The sequence below is a fragment of the Macaca fascicularis genome, chromosome 4, assembly GCF_037993035.2.
Source record: "Macaca fascicularis isolate 582-1 chromosome 4, T2T-MFA8v1.1".
NCBI lineage: Eukaryota > Metazoa > Chordata > Mammalia > Primates > Cercopithecidae > Macaca > Macaca fascicularis.
In genome coordinates this window covers 124,868,780-124,887,658 of record NC_088378.1, presented here as the reverse complement: position 1 = coordinate 124,887,658, position 18,879 = coordinate 124,868,780, and the positions used below count along the sequence as shown (strand labels likewise).

The 18,879-nt window shown below is 40.1% G+C and overlaps 1 protein-coding gene across 3 annotated transcripts in view; it reads right to left on the bottom strand.

The window, feature by feature from the left end:
- The window catches only part of PLA2G7 (phospholipase A2 group VII), a 32,573-nt gene that overhangs the window by 3,298 nt on the left and 10,396 nt on the right, over nucleotides 1–18,879 (bottom strand). For 2 of the 3 annotated variants that reach the window (XM_065543939.2, XM_005552801.4), the window contains exons 2-10: nucleotides 15,039–15,181; nucleotides 9,209–9,330; nucleotides 8,617–8,761; nucleotides 6,696–6,789; nucleotides 4,499–4,567; nucleotides 3,682–3,805; nucleotides 2,739–2,852; nucleotides 1,492–1,583; nucleotides 147–317 (exon numbers count right to left, since the gene is read on the bottom strand). In XM_065543939.2, coding sequence (XP_065400011.1) covers nucleotides 147–317; nucleotides 1,492–1,583; nucleotides 2,739–2,852; nucleotides 3,682–3,805; nucleotides 4,499–4,567; nucleotides 6,696–6,789; nucleotides 8,617–8,761; nucleotides 9,209–9,330; nucleotides 15,039–15,147 — 1,040 coding nt within the window. In that variant the 5' untranslated portion in view covers nucleotides 15,148–15,181. The remainder of the gene's footprint in view (nucleotides 1–146; nucleotides 318–1,491; nucleotides 1,584–2,738; nucleotides 2,853–3,681; nucleotides 3,806–4,498; nucleotides 4,568–6,695; nucleotides 6,790–8,616; nucleotides 8,762–9,208; nucleotides 9,331–15,038; nucleotides 15,182–18,879) is intronic. The other variant, XM_005552803.4, reaches the window with a different exon arrangement.

Below are 18,879 nucleotides of genomic sequence, written 5' to 3'. Positions count from 1 at the left end.
AGAAACTGAGATTATCTAATTCTCTCCTTATTGAAAGCCTAAACAACCAATTCAGCAATTCTGTAATGGTTACCCAATGATATCTATTGTTATTTATCCAAGCTTCAAGTTTGTTTCAGATAATGAAATAAGCCACTAATACTTACCTGATTGTAATCATCTTTCTTTCTTTATCAGGTGAGTAGCATTTTTTCATTTTTATGATATTAGCGGGATATTGGAAATATTCAGAGTTGATAAAAAAGAGGGGCTGAGGGATTCTGGAATACACTTCATCACCCAGTGGAAGCATCCATGCATCAAGGGCAATACCACATCTGTAGATATTTGTTGACAATGATGAAATTAAACTGGTTACATACTAGGCAACATTGAGAACATCCTAATAATGCTAGGATTGGTGGACATGCACCATACCAGTTTATTATGGGTTATCTCATTGGAATAAAGAGGTATTATGCTTCAATGTGGGAAAGAGATATGATTAGTTTTGTAAAGTATCAGACCTGGAATTATGTATAATCATTTTCTTTATATGCCTTTTAGGAATTGCAACCATTTGAGTGATATATCCTTAACAATTTTTATTCAAAATAAATTTTTAAATACATAATAATTTCTTCAACACTGTGGAGTATCTGAAAAAGTATAATAAATGCACCTTTGTTTTCAGAGCTTTTATGCACCTTGTAGTGTATTTATTATAGCTTTTTCAGAGTAGCAACTGGCCCATTACTTTACATTTAGAGGCGCTTCAGCTGAAAAACTGTCAGAGGGTTGAAGAAAAACACATGGAGCATATCATTTGAAAATGGAACTAACTTCCTTTTAAAAAATAAGTTTATCCTACGTTTCCTGCCTTTTGCTAAAAGGATGAAAGAAGAGAATTATCTTACACTGAAATGAACTTCTAAGAAATTTGAGGTGAAGTTTTACAAATGATCCTGCCCACTGTCTGTACAGTTGGCCCTATGTGATCTCATCAGTCTGGAATGAAGTAGTTTAAGAAAGAAAATGTTCCTGCAAGCTAGAAAACTGGGGTCTGGTCCCCACTCCTATACAAATAATCGTAATTTTAGATCCAGCTCCATCTTAAAGGTGGAAGGGGGAAAAGCCTAATTAAAAAATGTCCTGCCCACTGGAGAAGTCTGGCAATACTGTAAGATGACAATATTATTATCACAACCATTATGTCCCAAAAAATTATATAAAGATAAATTTTTAAGTGAAAAGTGTTAAGCCCTTGGGTAGACAAGAATAATGAGGGAAAACATGGGAGTAAGGGGAGATTTTAATAGCAGGAGAAGTAGATGTTTTAGCCTAGGAAAATGTATACAGAGTACTTGATGGGGGCAAAAGAATAGCCTTATAAACTCCAAGAGATCCCTTCTTCACTAAGAATTTGAATAAAAAATTATATCTTACATGAGTTATCACTCCCCCTCTTCCAGTAATTTACTATTCTCTTGCTTTACTATCTTATTTTCTTACCTGAATCTCTGATCTTCACTAAGAGTCTGAATAACCGTTGCTCCACCAAAAGAATGTCCAATTACTGCTATTTTTTCCCTATCAATAGAGTCCTATGTGAAAAAGCATGATATAAATTTATAATTATCTCGTCATGTTAGAAGAAATGATTTTGTCAATTATATAATTGTTCATCTCATGGGGATGGTTAAATACCTTGATTTCTTATAAAATAGAATATACATATACACACATACATTTATACATACCATACACACATATACATATATACATACACATATAAAACACATTTACACACACACATATATATATATAATATATGTAAAGGTTTGAAAGTAAACTTAATGGTCTTTGTAGTCACCCACACTGGAAATTTCAACATCAGTTCTGACTTCTGCCTCTCCTCACCCCATGTTTATTTGTTTTTTTCTTTCCATGAGTATTTATTGAGTACCTACTCTGTGCCAGGCACTGCAGTCTCATTTCAGTGAGCTTGCAGTCCATCAGGGAAGAAAGTTACACAGAGGCATGATGCAATACTGTATAGTGGTACAAAGGAGCACACAAGACAGACAGCGAGCCCGGTCCAGAAGTGGGCATTGGGGTCCAAGAAAACTTCTGAGAGGAGGTGATGCTTAACTGGAGTTTTGAAATTAAGTAGGAGTTAGGCAAGGGGAAGAGTGTGTCAGGCCAAGGGGACAACATGTACAAAGGCAAGGATACAGAGGAGAGTGGCTGCTTGAGGGACAACAAATTTCTTCATTGTATCTGGAGAACAGACCGTCATCTTCTTCTCTAGTTCCCCCTAATCCCTGCACTCTCTATGCCACACACACTTTTGAGTCTTTGCTCATTGCTGCCCACTCTGTCTGATATTTTTCCGCCCACTCCCAAACTTGTGTCAAGTTTTCAAGGTCAAGCTTAAAAACTAGCAGGAGCTGTCCATGAAATAATAACACTTCCACGGGAGTTAAGTTGAACCATATGATATTGCTGTTTTTGTAGATCAAAACTGACTAACTTTTGGCAATTTCATATCTAGTCCAAGACAATGCATTCTTAATTGCTGCAATACTTTACCTGTACTGCTTTGTGTGTGTATGTGTGTGTGTGTGTGTGTGTGTTGCAGAGGGAGGTGGTTGCAGCCCTTTATGATGTTGCACCTTGCAATACAGCAGAAAATGAGATGACAAAAAACAATAAAGAACTGTAGGACAAGAGAAAAATTACTTCTTTTTTTAGCTTACCTTTAGTTGTTCCATATCAAACTTTAAATCTAATGCATTCTTCACTGGCTTTCCATGATCAATGTCAAGAATCAGATTGAGAGCTTGGGAACATTCTTTTGCTCTTTGTCGTACCTAATATAATTATTAGAAGGAAATGACAAAGCAAAAAGTTAAAACACTTATTTTAAAGTTTGTGTAGAAGCTGTATGTGGGAAAAATCGTTGGTCAGTTATAAACTGGGAATGTGATTAGTGATTATTACATGCTACCATAATGACACAGGCCCTAGCTTTGCACATAGGTATAGCTTGGTCCAAATCCTGGCTCTGTTGCTTACCTACTATGTGACTTGAGATGACCTACTTAACCTCTCTGAGTTTCCATTGATTGTACAATAATGCCTACCTAAAGGAAATGTGGGTGGGCTCAAATGTAATAATATATGTAAAACACCCACTATAAAGAGGAAGCCAATATGCTTCACTTAATTGCCCTAATAGCTCTGTCAGACAGACAATGTTTTTATTCATTATTTTATAACAAAATTAAGTGGTGGAGCCAGGATTCAAACATAGAAAGTTGGGTTCTAAGGCCCATACTCTTAATTCTATTGTATACTGCCTCTCTGAAAAGTAGTCCTTTTTTATTGCCTGTGAGGAAGAATCTATGAATTTATTTTCTAGCACTTTTTAGATTCTAAAATTAGAAGTTTTAATTCAGGGGACTTCTGAATAGTCACCGTCATCTCCCACATTTTTGTATTTGCCTTTGTTTTCACTATGAAAGAGATATTCCATTAAAGGAATTTTACTACTCCGGGAATCTATTGACAGGTCTTTTGAGAATGGGAAATAGGAGAGCTAGAAGCATAACTTGCCATATCTAAAATTAAATTAACAAATGTCATCCTTTTGTACATGCTTTTAGGTCACCATCCACCTCTCCTTTCATTGCAATGTACCTGCTTATTTCGTATATGTATCTCCTCCTCTTCTTTCAGGGTTCTAAGGTAGAGCCAAGACTTTTTCCCTATTTCTGCAGCAGATTGGTTCTTGAAATAGTAAGTTGCAGATGCAGATCTATCTCTATAATACAAGTAAAATTATTATTTATGCATGCTCCTTCCCTTCCTCATCTGGTCCATGTTTCTCAGTTCCATCCTTGACTCAACTTCCTCTGATCTTTTGACGTCCCTCTCTTCTTCCACTCTATACTTTCTCTTAAATTAAAGAAGACCCTAAAGGAGTTCCAGGAAAAAAAACCTTATTGTCTATTGTCAAGTTGCAGGTTTTTAAACTTTTGGGTTTAAATAAACTTTTATGAAAATTAGAAACAAAATTATGAGCATTCTATCTTCCTAATTCTGGGAGGCAATGTTAGCCATGTTGAAACTCACTCTCAGGAATCCAATCCCGGCCCTGCCACTTACTAGTTGTGTGACTTTGGGCAAATTACCCTTTATCACCTCTATATTCCCCTTCCTTAAAACAACAACAACAATAATAACCATCTCATAGGATTGTTATGAAGACTGAATGAGATGGTGTATAAAAAACATTTTGCATAGAACACGGCAGGCAAGAAACCCTCTAGAAATGTTGGGTGTTTTTAAGTCTTTTAAGTCGACAGACTCAATCTCCTTTTTTGCTCATCATGTTATCATACTTGAAAGTTCCATCAACATTTTAAATAAACTTTTATGAAAATTAGAAACATAATTATGAGCATTGACATTCCCTGTAGTTGGCCAAAGAGCCCAATTACATCAGGTAACATACCTGTGTTCTACAGCAGCAACTATAAACCCATGAGATGCCAGGTCAATGCCAATAGCAGAATAAATTGTCCTTCAAAACAAAAAGAAGCATTACAACTACCAGTCATGATTACAAGGCTGAGTCCACTAACAAAACTGGGAACATGGAGGCCGTTACATCCCATAGTAGTGCCCTGGGGTGGAGTGGAGAGCTACGGTTCTTAAAGGAGGGTGATTTTTTTCCTTAGGGGATATTTGATAATGTCTGGAGGTATTTTCATTATCATGAATGTGGGTGAGGGTACTACTGATGTCTAGTGGGTAAAGGGATGCTGTCAAACATCCTACAATGCACAGGGCAACCCTTCACAACAAGAAATTATCTGGTCCAAAATGTCAAGACTACTGAAGTTGAGAAAACCCAGTGCAGTGATTATAAATATTGCCTTTGAGAGTTTTGGGTTTTTAATCTTCGCTCCGCCCCTTCCCAGCTATATGATTTTAGGTAATTACTGCATGTTTGTCCTCACCTGTAAAATGGGCCTAAGAGTAAAGTGTTTGTTTTACGGTAGCTGCAAGGTTTTGCTAAGATAATGTATACAGGAAAGCACTACAGTATGGTAGTTATGAGAATGAGAACTGCAGTCTGACCACTGTCTTTGAACCCTGGTTCTACCACTTGTCAGCTGTGTACCTTTAATAAGTCACAATATTTTCTCTGCCTCGGTTCTTTATCTATAAAATGGTGATGCTATAATAGTATGGTACCTCATCAGTGAGGATCAATTGAATTAATACATTTTCAGTACTTATAATCATATTAGAAACAGGTAAATACTTAATACATGTTAGCTATTATTAAATGATTGGACTGGGTGAAATACTTGAAAAATCATGTGCTAAGCACTGCATTTATGCCCTCTTCCACAGCTTCATTTGCACAACCTTTTCCCCATACCATGCATCCAATAGGAAATGTCCGCAGAGAATAAAAAGGAGGTAGCTAGAAACTATGTCTTTATTGCTGAAGATACAGGACCTTTTCAAGAGGGGGAAATGATATGGCACAGGGATTAGCAAACTTCTTCTGCTGAAGGCCAGAGAGTAAATATTTCCAGCTTTGTGGGCCATACAGTCTTTGTCACCACTACTGAACTCTGCTGTTGTAGGACAAAAGTAGCCATAGACAGTGTACAAAAATGAATGGGTGTGGCTGTGTTCCAATAAAACTTTATAGAAACAGGCAGTGGGCTGGATTTGGCCCTTGGGTTCTAATTTGCCAATCACTAGTGTAGGAGAAATCAAATAGCTAGCTGAACTACATTTAAAGTGCTGAAGAGAATTCTTTATTGCAGGTGCTACCCAACTTGTGCCCAGCTAAAAGCCATCTCTCTTATTTTCTGAGTGTTTTACAATCCCCTGAGGTAGAAGAGGGGCAACAGGTGATAAAGTGGTGGAAGAAAGTGAAGAGGGTGGTTGTTGTCAGGAAAATGTGCCACTCAGCTATCATGCTACAGACTTCATAGCTTACTAAAGACCCTATCCAGCTCCTGCCCCTCTGGATCCATCACCATGGTCAAGTGGAATCTAAGCATCCAGTGAGCTGCTCCCAGAGACTTGGCACAGCATGGGTACTAACATTAACCCATTCCTATGAGATACAGGACTCTTGATAAGCAAATTTGGCCAAGCACTCCTTCCATTGGCCTGGCTCAATATTTCTTAGAACCATGCTGCAGTCTGAAGCTCTTCTTATCTGATCCTTCTCCCTTCCCCATCACCTTTTCAGATGTCCAACCTGTGTCATGGTCCAAGGTTTCTCCCCATCTCTTCCTGCTCCTTCTCTCGCCTTCACAGATACTTCTCTTAACAAATGTCTTTCAGAGCTAATCTGAAATTGGTTTTTCAAAAGTCCTAAACTTTACAGAGGATAATTTTAAGGGTGTAAATATTACAGTATAGAAGGACAACTATAAAAAATGCAACACCCTTTCTTCTCTGCTGTGAGGCTAATCTCAATGAGCTGGTAGTAGGGAAAAAAACTACTTGACCAGACAGGGCTAGGACTGATCAACAGACCCACAGCCAATTATTGAGGAACCCTAACTCCTCCAGACAAGGGCCTGCATGACATTCCCAAATCTGCTATTTCTTTTCTGAATAAAAAAAATTGTCATTTATTCCTGGAAGCTAAAAGTGTTCAACCTCTCAAAGATTACCTGAATGCTCCAAGACCATGAGAAAAAACAACAAGTGGGTATTTTTCACCAGGCCTCAGAGGGGAATTCCAGTTTGCAGGAGTTGTCACTGAACCTACACAACAATGGGAGATTATAGTTAGTGTTTTCTCTGAGTGTTGCTAGTGAATTTAATTCATATCTCATTAGCATAAAATGCAGACCCATCTGATTTATATCTACTTTTTTATGGATGAATAATCGTAGATTCATTAAAAAGACTGCTACTAGATACCCACCAACCAAAGACCCGAACTGTAAGGTTTTTTTTTGTTTTTTTTTGTTTTTTGAGACAGAGTTTTGCTCTTGTTGCCCAGGCTGGAGTGCAGTGGCACAATCTCAGCTCACTGCAACCTCCGCCTCCTGGGTTCAAGTCATTCTCCTGCCTCAGCCTCCGGATTAGCTGAGATTACAGGCATGCGCCACCACACCCAGCTAATTTTGTATTTTTAGTAGAGACGGAGTTTCTCCATGTTGGTCAGGCTGGTCGCGAACTCCGGACCTCAGGTGATCTGCCCACCTTAGCCTCCCAAAGTGCTGGGATTACAGGCACAAGCCACCGCATCCGGCGTAAGTTCTTTCCTCAGACCACAGGATTATTAACGATGAGTTGTCACTGACAGCTCTGGACTTAAGGTGAGAGATTTTCACAGGTGTATTCATAAAGGCTGCTACTTATTGCCATTCCCAGGTTTTGGAAAAATTTCAAAGGTAATGTTCTGAAACCAAACTACCCATAAAACCTCACACATATTACACTGAGAGCTAGAATCTAAGAAACAGAGATGCTGTTCATTATGATTTGGTCATAATCATGCAGCAAAAGGTAGAGAAACCACTGACTTCATACTGAGTCATGGATGCAGCTCTGCCACTTCCTAGCTATGGATCTTGGGCAAGTTCCTCAAACTTTCTGTGCTTCAGATTCCTCTTGGGTAAACTTGAGAAAATGATACCTCTTTCACAGGGGTTTTGTGAGAATTTTATTTAATTAGGTAATATATGTAAAGCACCTACCCATCACATAGTAAGGGGCTCAAAAACGGATATACTGTCTTCTTGCACTTCTCAATTTTTATTATCACCATTATTATCAGCAATCATTTGTGTTTCATTTTCTCGTCTATAAAATGCAGATGTGGTCACAAAGACTGAATGTGATGATTGCTATGGAAGCGATTTATAAGTTATTTTGCAATATAAATATGCAGAGTTATGGTATTTTCATGTCTGTTGTAAGTGGTTTTTAAGACAATTAGAAGCCGATGTTTAAGATGAATCCCAAAAGTTGTAGATAGTTTTGTGGGAGAAATGTGAAGACACAGTTAACATCAGCTCAACAGTCGTGTCTAGTCAAACAGGTAAGGAAGGAAAAGTCTACATTAATGTAATGTAGACAGTAAGTGAAGAATGCACATCAGATGGTCTTAGTAATGGGGGTAGGTGATGCAAATGAGAGTAGAGTCTCTTCATTTATGACAAGTAAGGCATTAGCTTTGACTCCTTTGTTTTGGATCTAGAGAGTCTGGTGGCTTCTACTTTCTTTCCCTTTTTGTCTAACTTAGCACAGAACATGCAGGATAGTGGCCACACCAAAGAACCTGCTATTCTCACCACGGTATTGCCTTCTCCTTGGTATGTCAGATGAACACTAAAGAGCAGCCATAGAAAGATGTCAGAGTCAGTCTGATACTCTCGGCCACTCCCATCCAACTCTGAATGGACAAAATGAGAGCCCTTGATTCTGTCATAGTTGCCTGGGCTTTAAAAAAATAATTTCCTTATCATTTTCGGAGCTGTTGGGAGTGGAGAAAAATCTACTCTGGTCTTAACTGCTTGAAATTATTGTTGTTTTCAAGGTTTTCTTATATGCAAACCTACAGAGGACCAACAGAAATCTTACCAAAGAGTAAACTCAAAATGTTGCCCATAAGCCAGTGTTTTCCAAGATACTTGCTAAGACCCCAAAAATACTCCTTATTTGGGATCCAAAGGGTGTCAAGGCGATCATCATCTTGGGATGGATAATATAAACGCAAGAAGGTGCCCTGTTAAGAAAGAAATTAATGCACTTTTAGAGAAGTTGTATCTCAAACACATTCGAGCAGCTATTTTGCATGTTTAATTAGTGGGGACCCAAATACCTCTGTGTTCACAAAGAGGTCTAGAGAACTTTTTAGGCTGCTGTGGTGATTGAAGACAGTCATGAAAGAGAAACAGAGAAACAATGTTCTCTCTCAGTGAAAGGAAAATATAAGCAGCCTGGCTTCAGGTATTTTATGAAGTGAAAAATAGGGTTTATAGGGAAATTAATCAGACAATAGCAGTGAATTGGGGAATGGCTAAACTAGTAAAAAGCCTTCATATGAAACAATACAAATTGCAAAATGAGTCATTCTCAGGTGAGGGCAAGGTCACATTTGAACACCTTCCAGTGGTACATAGTGACAGACAATATTAGAGTATCAGGATAAGTTGTATAAATTAAGCATTACCTTTTTAGTGTGATCAAACATTAAGTCTGTACAACCAACGGAATAAGGCCCATTTCCCTTAGGGATTTTAGCTTCGCCAAAGCTTGCAGCAGCCATCAGTACTTGTATTTTGTTGACCCACGCTGAAAAACAGGTATATATTATCTCATTTGTCATCCAATACACATCAGATTTTATTATGCAAAGGAATTCCAATGGAATCAAATTACTTCCCATAGTTTCTGGCCTTCTTCCTTTCTCAACCTAACAAGTAAAATATGCAATTATTGAGGGTCTGCTCTGTTCGAAACACTGTGTAGGGGTTTTGGAGTGTAAAGAGATGAAAGTAGACATAGCCCTTCTCCCAAGCTACCTTGGACTGTTACCTCCTAATGTTTGCAGCCTTGCCCTCTCATTCTACTTCTATCCAGAGTATATTAAAGATGACTTCACAATCTGTTTTTCCTAAACATGAACTTTATCTCACATTTCAGATTTGTGCCTACAACTTCTCCTTAAGCATCTCTACCTGATGTCCTTCCCATAAGAATGTCAAAGCCATTTAGTTTCCAAAATGAAAATAAATGACCATCTTTCAACTCCCCCTTCTCATCTTCCAGCCACACAGCCTACAACTCAAGAACTCCTCATCTCCTGCACTACAAGTCAGAAGCCTGGGAATCATCCTACTCTCCTACCTCTTTCCCACCAACCCCCTACATTCAACCAAGCTTCTATTTTTTTTTTTTTTTTTTTTGAGATGGAGTCTTGCCCTGTTGCCAGGCTGGAGTGCAGTGGTGCAATCTGGGATCACCGCAACCTCCGATTCCCTGGTTCAAGCGATTCTCCTGCCTCAGCCTCTTGAGTAGCTGGGATTACAGGCATAGGCATGCACCACCATGCCCAGCTAATTTTTGTATTTTTAGTAGAGATGGGGTTTCACCATCTTGGCCAGAATGGTCTTGATCTCCTGACCTCGTGATCCACCTGCCTCAGCCTCCCAAAGTGCTAGGATTACAGATGTGAGCCACTGCACCCAGCCCCAAGCCTCTATTGCTAACATTAGCTTTTAGCTTAGAACGATCTCCACAATATATCGCTGACCCTCTAGTTCAACTGTCTCATTTATGCCCTCACTGTCTCTTGATCAGACTGTTGCTCTCTCTCCTAACTGTTCTACCCACTTTGGATCTTGACCCCTTCAAACACATCCTTTACACAGCTCCTGGAGGGATTTAAAGCACAAATCACACCAGACAATTCTTAAAATCCTTCAGTGGCTTCCTATCAGCAAGTGTTCTTTCCTTGAAGGGGGAATGTATTGTAATCTTTTTGGAAGGCAGTTTGTATGAGGAATTTAAGCCTCCACATGCTTTCCTAAGCAAATACACGGCTACTTGCAAAAATGTGGCCTATCCTTCCAGTGCTCTGGCGTTGAAACATACTGAGGTTCACAGGTGCACAAGTTAAATCCCAAGTTTCTGGGCACTGCAAACCCTCCACTGGAGGCCCATTGCCTCATACTCTTCTTCTGCTTCTTCCCGTTAAGTTATCCCCCTTCCCTGTGCTACAGTACCCCTGAGTGACACACCGGGCTGATTTGATGCCTCTGCTCCTTTGTAAATGCTACTGCCTATGCTTAAATCCCTTTGGCAAACTCCTATTCAAACTTCAATACCTTGGTCAGATATCCTGTCTTCTCTGAAGCCTTCTCTGATTCCCTAGACAGAATTAATCATTCCAACCTAGTATTATATAGATTCTATGTGCCTGTGTGTTTACACACATGTAATCATTCTTCCTATCACATATTAAAATGATGTGTCTACATTCTACACTAGGCTATTTCTCCAGAGTCATATCCATGTCTTTGCATCCTCTGATGTTAACACAGTGTCTGGCACATAGTCAGTGCTCAACAAATACTTGTGAAAATGAGCTTAGTTAACTTGAATGGCCACTGGTCTTTCTTGTTTTCCTTTAAACCCTTTATCATATGTAGTATTTTACTTACCTGCTCCTACAACTCCTTTTCTCTTTCTGGTGCAATCCTTCCACACACCTGCAGCTTCATCTGTTCTCCTTTCCAAATCCCAATCAAATCCATATTTAATTCCAAGATGTTGAATCCATATATCAGTATATTCAGACTCTCACTTTTCTTGACATACTCAGCTTGCCCACCCATTCCTTCCATTGGATGGTGAGAGTTGATTACTCTCTGCTAGCCAGCTATCAAGAGCTATGTTAGGTAAGGCATCTGCATCAATACCATGGAACACTGCCCAGAAAGGTTTTGAGTCATGGGAAGAAACCAATTTACAGCCTCCACACTGGTGACTCATGTGTGAAACACCTGCCCATCATGAAGCCTTTCAATACATAAGGCTCGGCTACTCAAAGTTGATCCATGGAGCAGCATCATTGGCACCACATGGAGCTTGGAATCGCAGGCTCCTGGACTTCACCACAGTTCTACTGAATTAGAAAAGGAGTGCCCATTAAAGTTTAAGGGACACTGGGCTGAAGTTCCAGACCACCTGGCCTGACACACTGCTCAGCAATCCATGGTCAAATGGTAGGAGGTAGTTTCAAGAAAGACAAGGGGAGAGGGGGTTGAGATGAACAAACCCTGGGAATTGGAGGGACATGGTTCTATTTCAGATTTCAGGTGTACCTCTTACAAGCTATAATCCTCTGGCCTAGGCAATTTGCTCCCCTTTCTGATCTACATTCGTAAAATGACATAAAAGCACTTGACCAGCCCACAGGACAGTTGTAAAGATGAGGTGAGAATGTAGGTCAAGTTCTTAGTACAAAACATGACACATAATGAGCAGACAACTAATGCTGTTTACTCCTTCCCCAGAGTTCATTTACTCTTGCTAGCTAAATCTGTGCTGAGTCCTTAGGGAAGTTTTAGCAGGTCTAACCTCCCCCGAGGTAGATTCAAACCCCAGAAACTTTTTTTTTTTTAAACTTTACCTGTAAGGTGAACTTTCAGGGTCTATTTAGAATTACAAAAGGCTCTTCTTCTTCCATTAAAAGAGTATCTATTGAGCCATGCTTCTGGTGTAACAGGGAGATGTGAAGTCCCAAGGAGGAGGACCTTAGGGCAGGGACACCTGCCTTTTCTTCTGTGGTGAGCAGCCTGGTGCTACTGCGCCCCCACCCCTAGGCAGACATGGTGTGCCTGTGCAGGGCTTGGGGCAGGGAGACCTCTGACTCACACAACTCGCTAAGGAGCCCCAGAGTCACAGCTGCTGTTGGAGACACTAACCTTTAGAATTGGAGGCTCAGTTCTGGAGGCATGGGAGGGTTTCACCCAACACAAGCCTCCATTTGTGAGATCTCAATTCCCAAGGACCAGCGAACCTTTTCCAATAAGTTAGGAGTGCCCTGGTTGTCCAACACCTGTTCTCCCTGAGAAGGTTCCTCACTCAGCATTCAGGAGCATTCATGTCAAGGTGAGGCTATAAGTCTACCTGTTTCAGGACACCTGACCCCTGAGAAGGCCTCAGGAATCGTCAGGCTGACCCAGGTTTTGGTATAGGTCTATGGGGTCCTGTGCACCAGTGCCAGGGTGCTGGGGGTGGCAGTGGAACAGGCTCCATAGCCTGCAGCTGACCTGGTTATGGGCCTGGATTTCCCATTCTCTAACCATCTGTCAGGAGTCATCATTAAGGAATTGGAAGGAGGAAACTCATCAGATCAAATGACCACTCACACGGTTTTGTGGTTTAGAATTTATAAATGTCTCTTCTTAGTTTTCTTCAACTTTATTTTAATAGGAGGATTGGAACCTATGGCATGCTATTAATTTTATTACATATTTTTGGTGGTGTTCATTTGTCAAATATTCCTGATGTTCAGTCTTGGGTTTGGAGATGAACTGTAAACATGCTAGGAAAATTACCCTCTTATATGGCTTTAGGTCCTCCATTAGCAAAGAGGATATCTCTAGCCCATTCTTAGAAACCTTTTTACCTGCATAGCCATATTTTCTGTGTATTCATTTAGTAAGAAATTATAAAGAATCACCTATTATTTTAATTTTATTTAATAAACTATTTCTAATACTTTAAACCAATATGTATGCATTCATTTTGTTTGTTTGTTTTGGGACAGAATCTCACTCTGTAGCCCAGGCTGGAGTGCAGTGGTGAAATCTCGGCTCACTGCAACCTCCTCCTCCTGGGTTCAAGCAATTCTCCTGCTTCACCCTCCCAAGTAACTAGGACTACAGGTGTGCACCACCACACCCAGCTAATTTTATGTTTTTGTTTTGTTTTGTTTTGTTTTTTAATATAGATGGTGTTTCGCCATGTTGGCCAGGCTGGTTTTGAACTCCTGACCTCAAGTGATCCATCCACCTTGGCCTCCCAAAGTGCTGGGATTATAGGCGTGAGCCACCATGCCTGGCCTGCATTCATCTGGGCACTGCATGGGGCTCAATGCTGGGACTATAAAGATAAATAAAGCAATGTCCCTGTCCTCAAGTTTCTGTCAGTCCAGTGACAGCTTTCCAATGATTTTTAAAGATAAAGGGAATTAAAATTTGTTTAAATTTTTATCCTGTACCAATAAAAAGTGAATGATATAAATGTTTCCTGGATGATTATTTTCCCACCATATAAGATATTACCTGTTCTCAATCCACAGAAAAGGTAATAGGAAAAATGAACTTAATGTCATCTAGGATGCAGGACCCTTGAATTTGGCTATAAATTTATTATCTTAGTCACTAGTGTATCCTTGATGATTTAACTTCCTGATGTGTTGTAGGATGAATGGACCTGCGGATATTATTCTATTTCCTATGCAAATGTAGATATAAGATATAGGACCTCTCCTAATGCATTCATTTTCCTGGTTATGTAGTAGGGCAGAATTTAAGGTACTGAGTTATGAAAGCTCTTTTGCAAATTCTGTAGTAAGGAGTCACCCATCAAGCTTGAACAACTAGATCCAGAGTGACCCACAACTACCCAGGTGCACAGCTCTGTAGGTATAGTCACTATGACACCATTCAGAAGCCACCTACACTGCTTTCCATAGGAGACTGGGAAGAGAAGTTTATGCATCACAACCCTCTGGGATGAGCAGGAATTTGCAAAGCTCCAGAAACAATCTCTTTGCAATTAAGGTCCCTCTTAATGACATTAAATGTAGCTGTCTAAAGATGGCTGTCCTGTTTTGACCCCTCCTCTTCCTAGGTTTGTCTAAGCTTTCCTCCGCTTTCTTTCCCCTCTTATCACAAGGTAAGAAAGAATCAGTGATCACATCCATTCTCATCTGGAACTCCCCAGCACCTCCCTTGTCCCTACTTCTCTCCATTATTAGGTAGGAAAGATTGTTTCCTTTTGGATCCCAAGACCTGAAACTGTTATCTCACATGACTTTCCACTATTAACCAGGACTAGGCCTGTTGAACAAGACACCTGCTTCTTCTCCGCCTCATGGAAGCACGTTTTGAGACTGCCTTGGAGTGGACTCCAGAGCCGTTTCATTACTATGCTTGTGTGGGCATATGTTAGGGCAGTTGGAGAGAAAAGGGGTGGCATTAAGGAGGTTCTCCTTGGTGATTGCAAGCTGAGCTTCCAGTGTATCTTAAAATATCCCATCCTGGTTCTGTCCTGCAGTCCTGACACTGAAGAACACAGGCGCTTCTTCAATTTCCATTGAAATAAGGAAAAAGTGAGAACCTCTCCCCGACTCCAGCAGAATGCAGGATCTCCATAAGCATTTAAATAGGACTTTTTTAGATGTGCAGATGTGCAACTTCTTGGGGCCCACTTGAAGTATGGCAACAGATCAGTTGCTCAAGACCTTGAACAAATATACCTCTTACCTGATGATTTCATATGGGCAACAGGATTTAGGTATTGCCAGTCAAAAGGATGAACCATAGCAAGGCAGCCGCAGAGGCAGAAGAGCACACACAATTTGGGTGGCACCATCTTGGGAGCTGAGCAGCAGTTTCAGCTTAGTCTTCTTTAAAGCAGATGATTAAAAGAAAAAAAAAACATGCAATGAAGAGGCCTTAAATAGGCTGACAAATCAAGAGAGGCTGAGGTACTAGTAACACTTGGAAAAAATAAAACGTGTATTTTCTGGGCTGGGTTTTAGATTGGCACTAGAATAGTAAAATCCTTGGTAATGTAGGATTACCATTACCTACATTACCAAGGATTACATTGGATTGTAGAGCACAGAAATAATACTTTCAGACAGTTAGATTAAGTTTTTGGTCACTAGTTTTCTAACTTTATAACAGTATAGTCAGCAATAAAAATAGCCAACAAAATATAACAAAGATAACAACCATCTATCATCTTCATAATAACATCCATAGGTATGTCTAGCACATAGTAAACAGTTGATAAATTTTGGCTATTGCCATCATTTAATTATACAGTGATTATATTTCTGCTGCGGTGGTTGTTTTGGGTGTTAATATGATGTTATATTCTTGGTAATTTCTATAATCCTACTATGATACAAGTTTCCAAAAAGCAGATGTCAGGTCTTATTTGTTGTCCCAGTGCCTAATAGAGGGCCTGGCAAGAAGTAGTATTGCATAGATGCTTGTTGAATCAGCAAATGAAACAACAGAATATGAGATGCGTGGTAATAATAAATTATATTACAATTAGGCTGTATGCTAACATCTTATTAGCAAAAACTATCTTGCATTTGTGCACCCATTTTCCCCTCTAAAATTTGGCCCTTCAACTTTTGTGGGGGATAGAAAAGGTCCAAGCCACCACCATCTCTCATCTAAAATTTGCCATCACCTCTAACAGGTCTCCTTGCTTTTGCCCTTGACCCTATAATCTATCCCCAACACAGCAGCCAGAGTGATTGTGTCACCCTTCTGCACAAAACCCCCAAATGGTGTCATATGTTACAGGGCAGAAGCCATTCACCCAAAATAGCATATAAGGCTCTATATAGCCTTTACTGAACACACTCCCAATCCTTCCACTATCCCCTCTTGGACACTTGCTGCAATCACACTTGCTTCCTTGCCATTCACCAAACATGCCAAGTACTCCACACCCACCCCCCATCCCCACCTTGAGGGCTTTGAATATCTTCCTTTTTGTGGGAATCCTCTTTGCTCTGACACCCAAATGACTGGTCCTCTCACTTCCGGGTTTTTGTTCCAGCGATACTTTCTCAGTGACACTTTCCTGGATCAATCGATTTAAAATTGCAATCTAACCTCCTTCTTCACACCAATACATTCCCTATTTCCCTCCCTACTTAATTTTTCTCCAATATTTATCACCAACAAACACGCTTTGTATGTTATTTGTTAGCTGTGTATCACCTTCCACTAAAAACTTAGTTCCGTGAGTGGCAGGATTTTTTATGATTTTTTCCCCCTGCTGTATTCCCAAGACCTAGAATAGTACCTGGTATACAGAGGCACTCAATAAATGCCTGCTGAGTGAATAAATCTAGCACATCTGGTTAGTAATACAAACTGCGCCAAGTTTAATGATCCGGTGTCCCACGGACACTAATGAAGCACTCGTTAGTATAGCTATTTTGTGGGCAGATATAATATAGATGTGTGGCACAGACAATGAGTGCCCCTGAACATCTATGTGCGTCCCTACATTTCTTAACTGCCCCTGTGGTTGGGCTGGGCCCGTGGGACTCATTCCTGAGAAACAGAAATTTGAACAGAAGTGGGTCTGAAACAGAGTCACTGTATCTCCTTCATGCCTTACTTTCCCTGACACAGCAAACTTAGAAATCACGTGCTGACATAGTGCAGTCTTGAAGTGAAAGGAGCCTGGATGCCTAGTCACTAAACACAGAAGAGCCCCTGCCAATTCAAATGATCTTTCACAAATAGGAAATAAACCTTTGCTGTGTTAAGGCACTGAAATTTCCAGGTGAAGCTGTTACTGCCTCACTGCAGCACAGCATGGCCTATCCTGAATGTCAGATCTGCAGTCATTCAATCAAAGGGTATTTCTTAAGCAAATACTATATGCCCTCTGCTATGGCAACAATTGTGGTAAGTACCAGAGAATGTGACACAATCCCTACTCTCAGAGAGTTTACAATTGTGTTTCAGAGACAAAACTAGCATATATTAATAATATAATACAGGAAGAAAGCAAATTACAGGGGCATTTTATAATTCTTAAATGATATGGTGCAAGTTCCGAGAGAGCAACAGAAATTTAGACAGAAAGATTTCAAAGAGATGGGGCTTTCGTGCAAGGGCAGCTCCTATTGTACAGGCTAGAAACACCCATACGGGCCACTGGGAAATGTGTTGCTGAAGCTCTAAACATTTTTTTTTTTTTTTTTTTTTTGACGGAGTCTCACTCTGTCACCAGGCTGGAGTTCAGTGGTGTGATCTCGGCTCACTGCAACTTCCACCTCCTGGGTTCAAGCAATTCTCCTGCCTCAGCCTCCAGAGTAGCTGGGACTACAGGCGCCCACCACTATGCCCGGCTAATTTTTGTATTTTTAGTAGAGACGGGGTTTCACCATGTTGGCCAGGATGGGCTCGATCTCCTGACCACATGATCTGCTCTCCTCGGCCTCCCAAAGTGCTGTGATTACAGGCGTGAGCCGCCACGCCCGGTCAAAACTTCTTAAACTACTTGCAGAGGGACTGTATTTCCTTATTCAACATCTTTCTTTTGATCAGAAAAAAAAGTATATATAGTGTAACTCTATAAGATTATTTATAATTTTGGTTGATTTTATTTTATCTTATTTCAGTATTATATTTAATTTTATTATAAAGTTAATAGATGATTTCAAAACTCCAAACATAACAGGAAAAGGTAAATTGAGTTGTCTCTTCACAAATAATGACTTGCTAACAGATTTTTTTCCAGACGCATTTCTAGGCTTGAATACATGCACACTGCAGGGGTCAAGGGGGCCACGGGTGGCATTGCCCTTGGACCTCTGAAGGTTCACTGAAAACTCAACTTGTAAAAGGCAGATTATTTATCTAATATGTATTCACAAGGAGCCTTCAGAATGAAAACCCAAAGATACAGGGGAAACTGTCTATTTTTATGCATAGGTTCAACAAAGTATGAACAGCTGTGTGGAAATATGACTGGACAATAAGGGTAAGCTCTAATGCTAATAGACTCACAGGGGAAACCCAGCAAGGCCTGTCCGTTCAGATTATCCTTGGTCTCTCTGTGCAGCCTTCCATCCTCCAGGGTAAGAGGACCCTTCCTGGAATGAGGGTCTCATAACCTACAATCAGGTTAGAGTCCTGCCTTGGGCAGGTGAAAGGAAGGCAGGAAAAGGTCAGAGAGAAAGATTCTGCTTTCTGAGATCTGCTCCTGAGGCCCAAAACACTCCAATATTATAACAAAAGACTCTAGCAAGGGCTGCGGGAGTTATGAGCCAGGAACCATATTAACATGTAATAATCACAGAGAGACTTCTGAATATGAACACACAGGAATAATTCACAAAAAGTCTTTTCACTTTTAAAGTTCTCTTTACACAGGTAAGTGCCTTTTTCTCAACCATGGGATATCAGTTAGCTAGAAATGTTTTTATATTTAAGAACTAGGACCCTGAAAAGCCTAATGATAACTTTAGACATTCTTTTAGAACTAGAGAATCCAAAGGGACTACACTAAAACCCTTGGTACAGCAGTCTTCATCATCACATTGCATGAAAATCTATT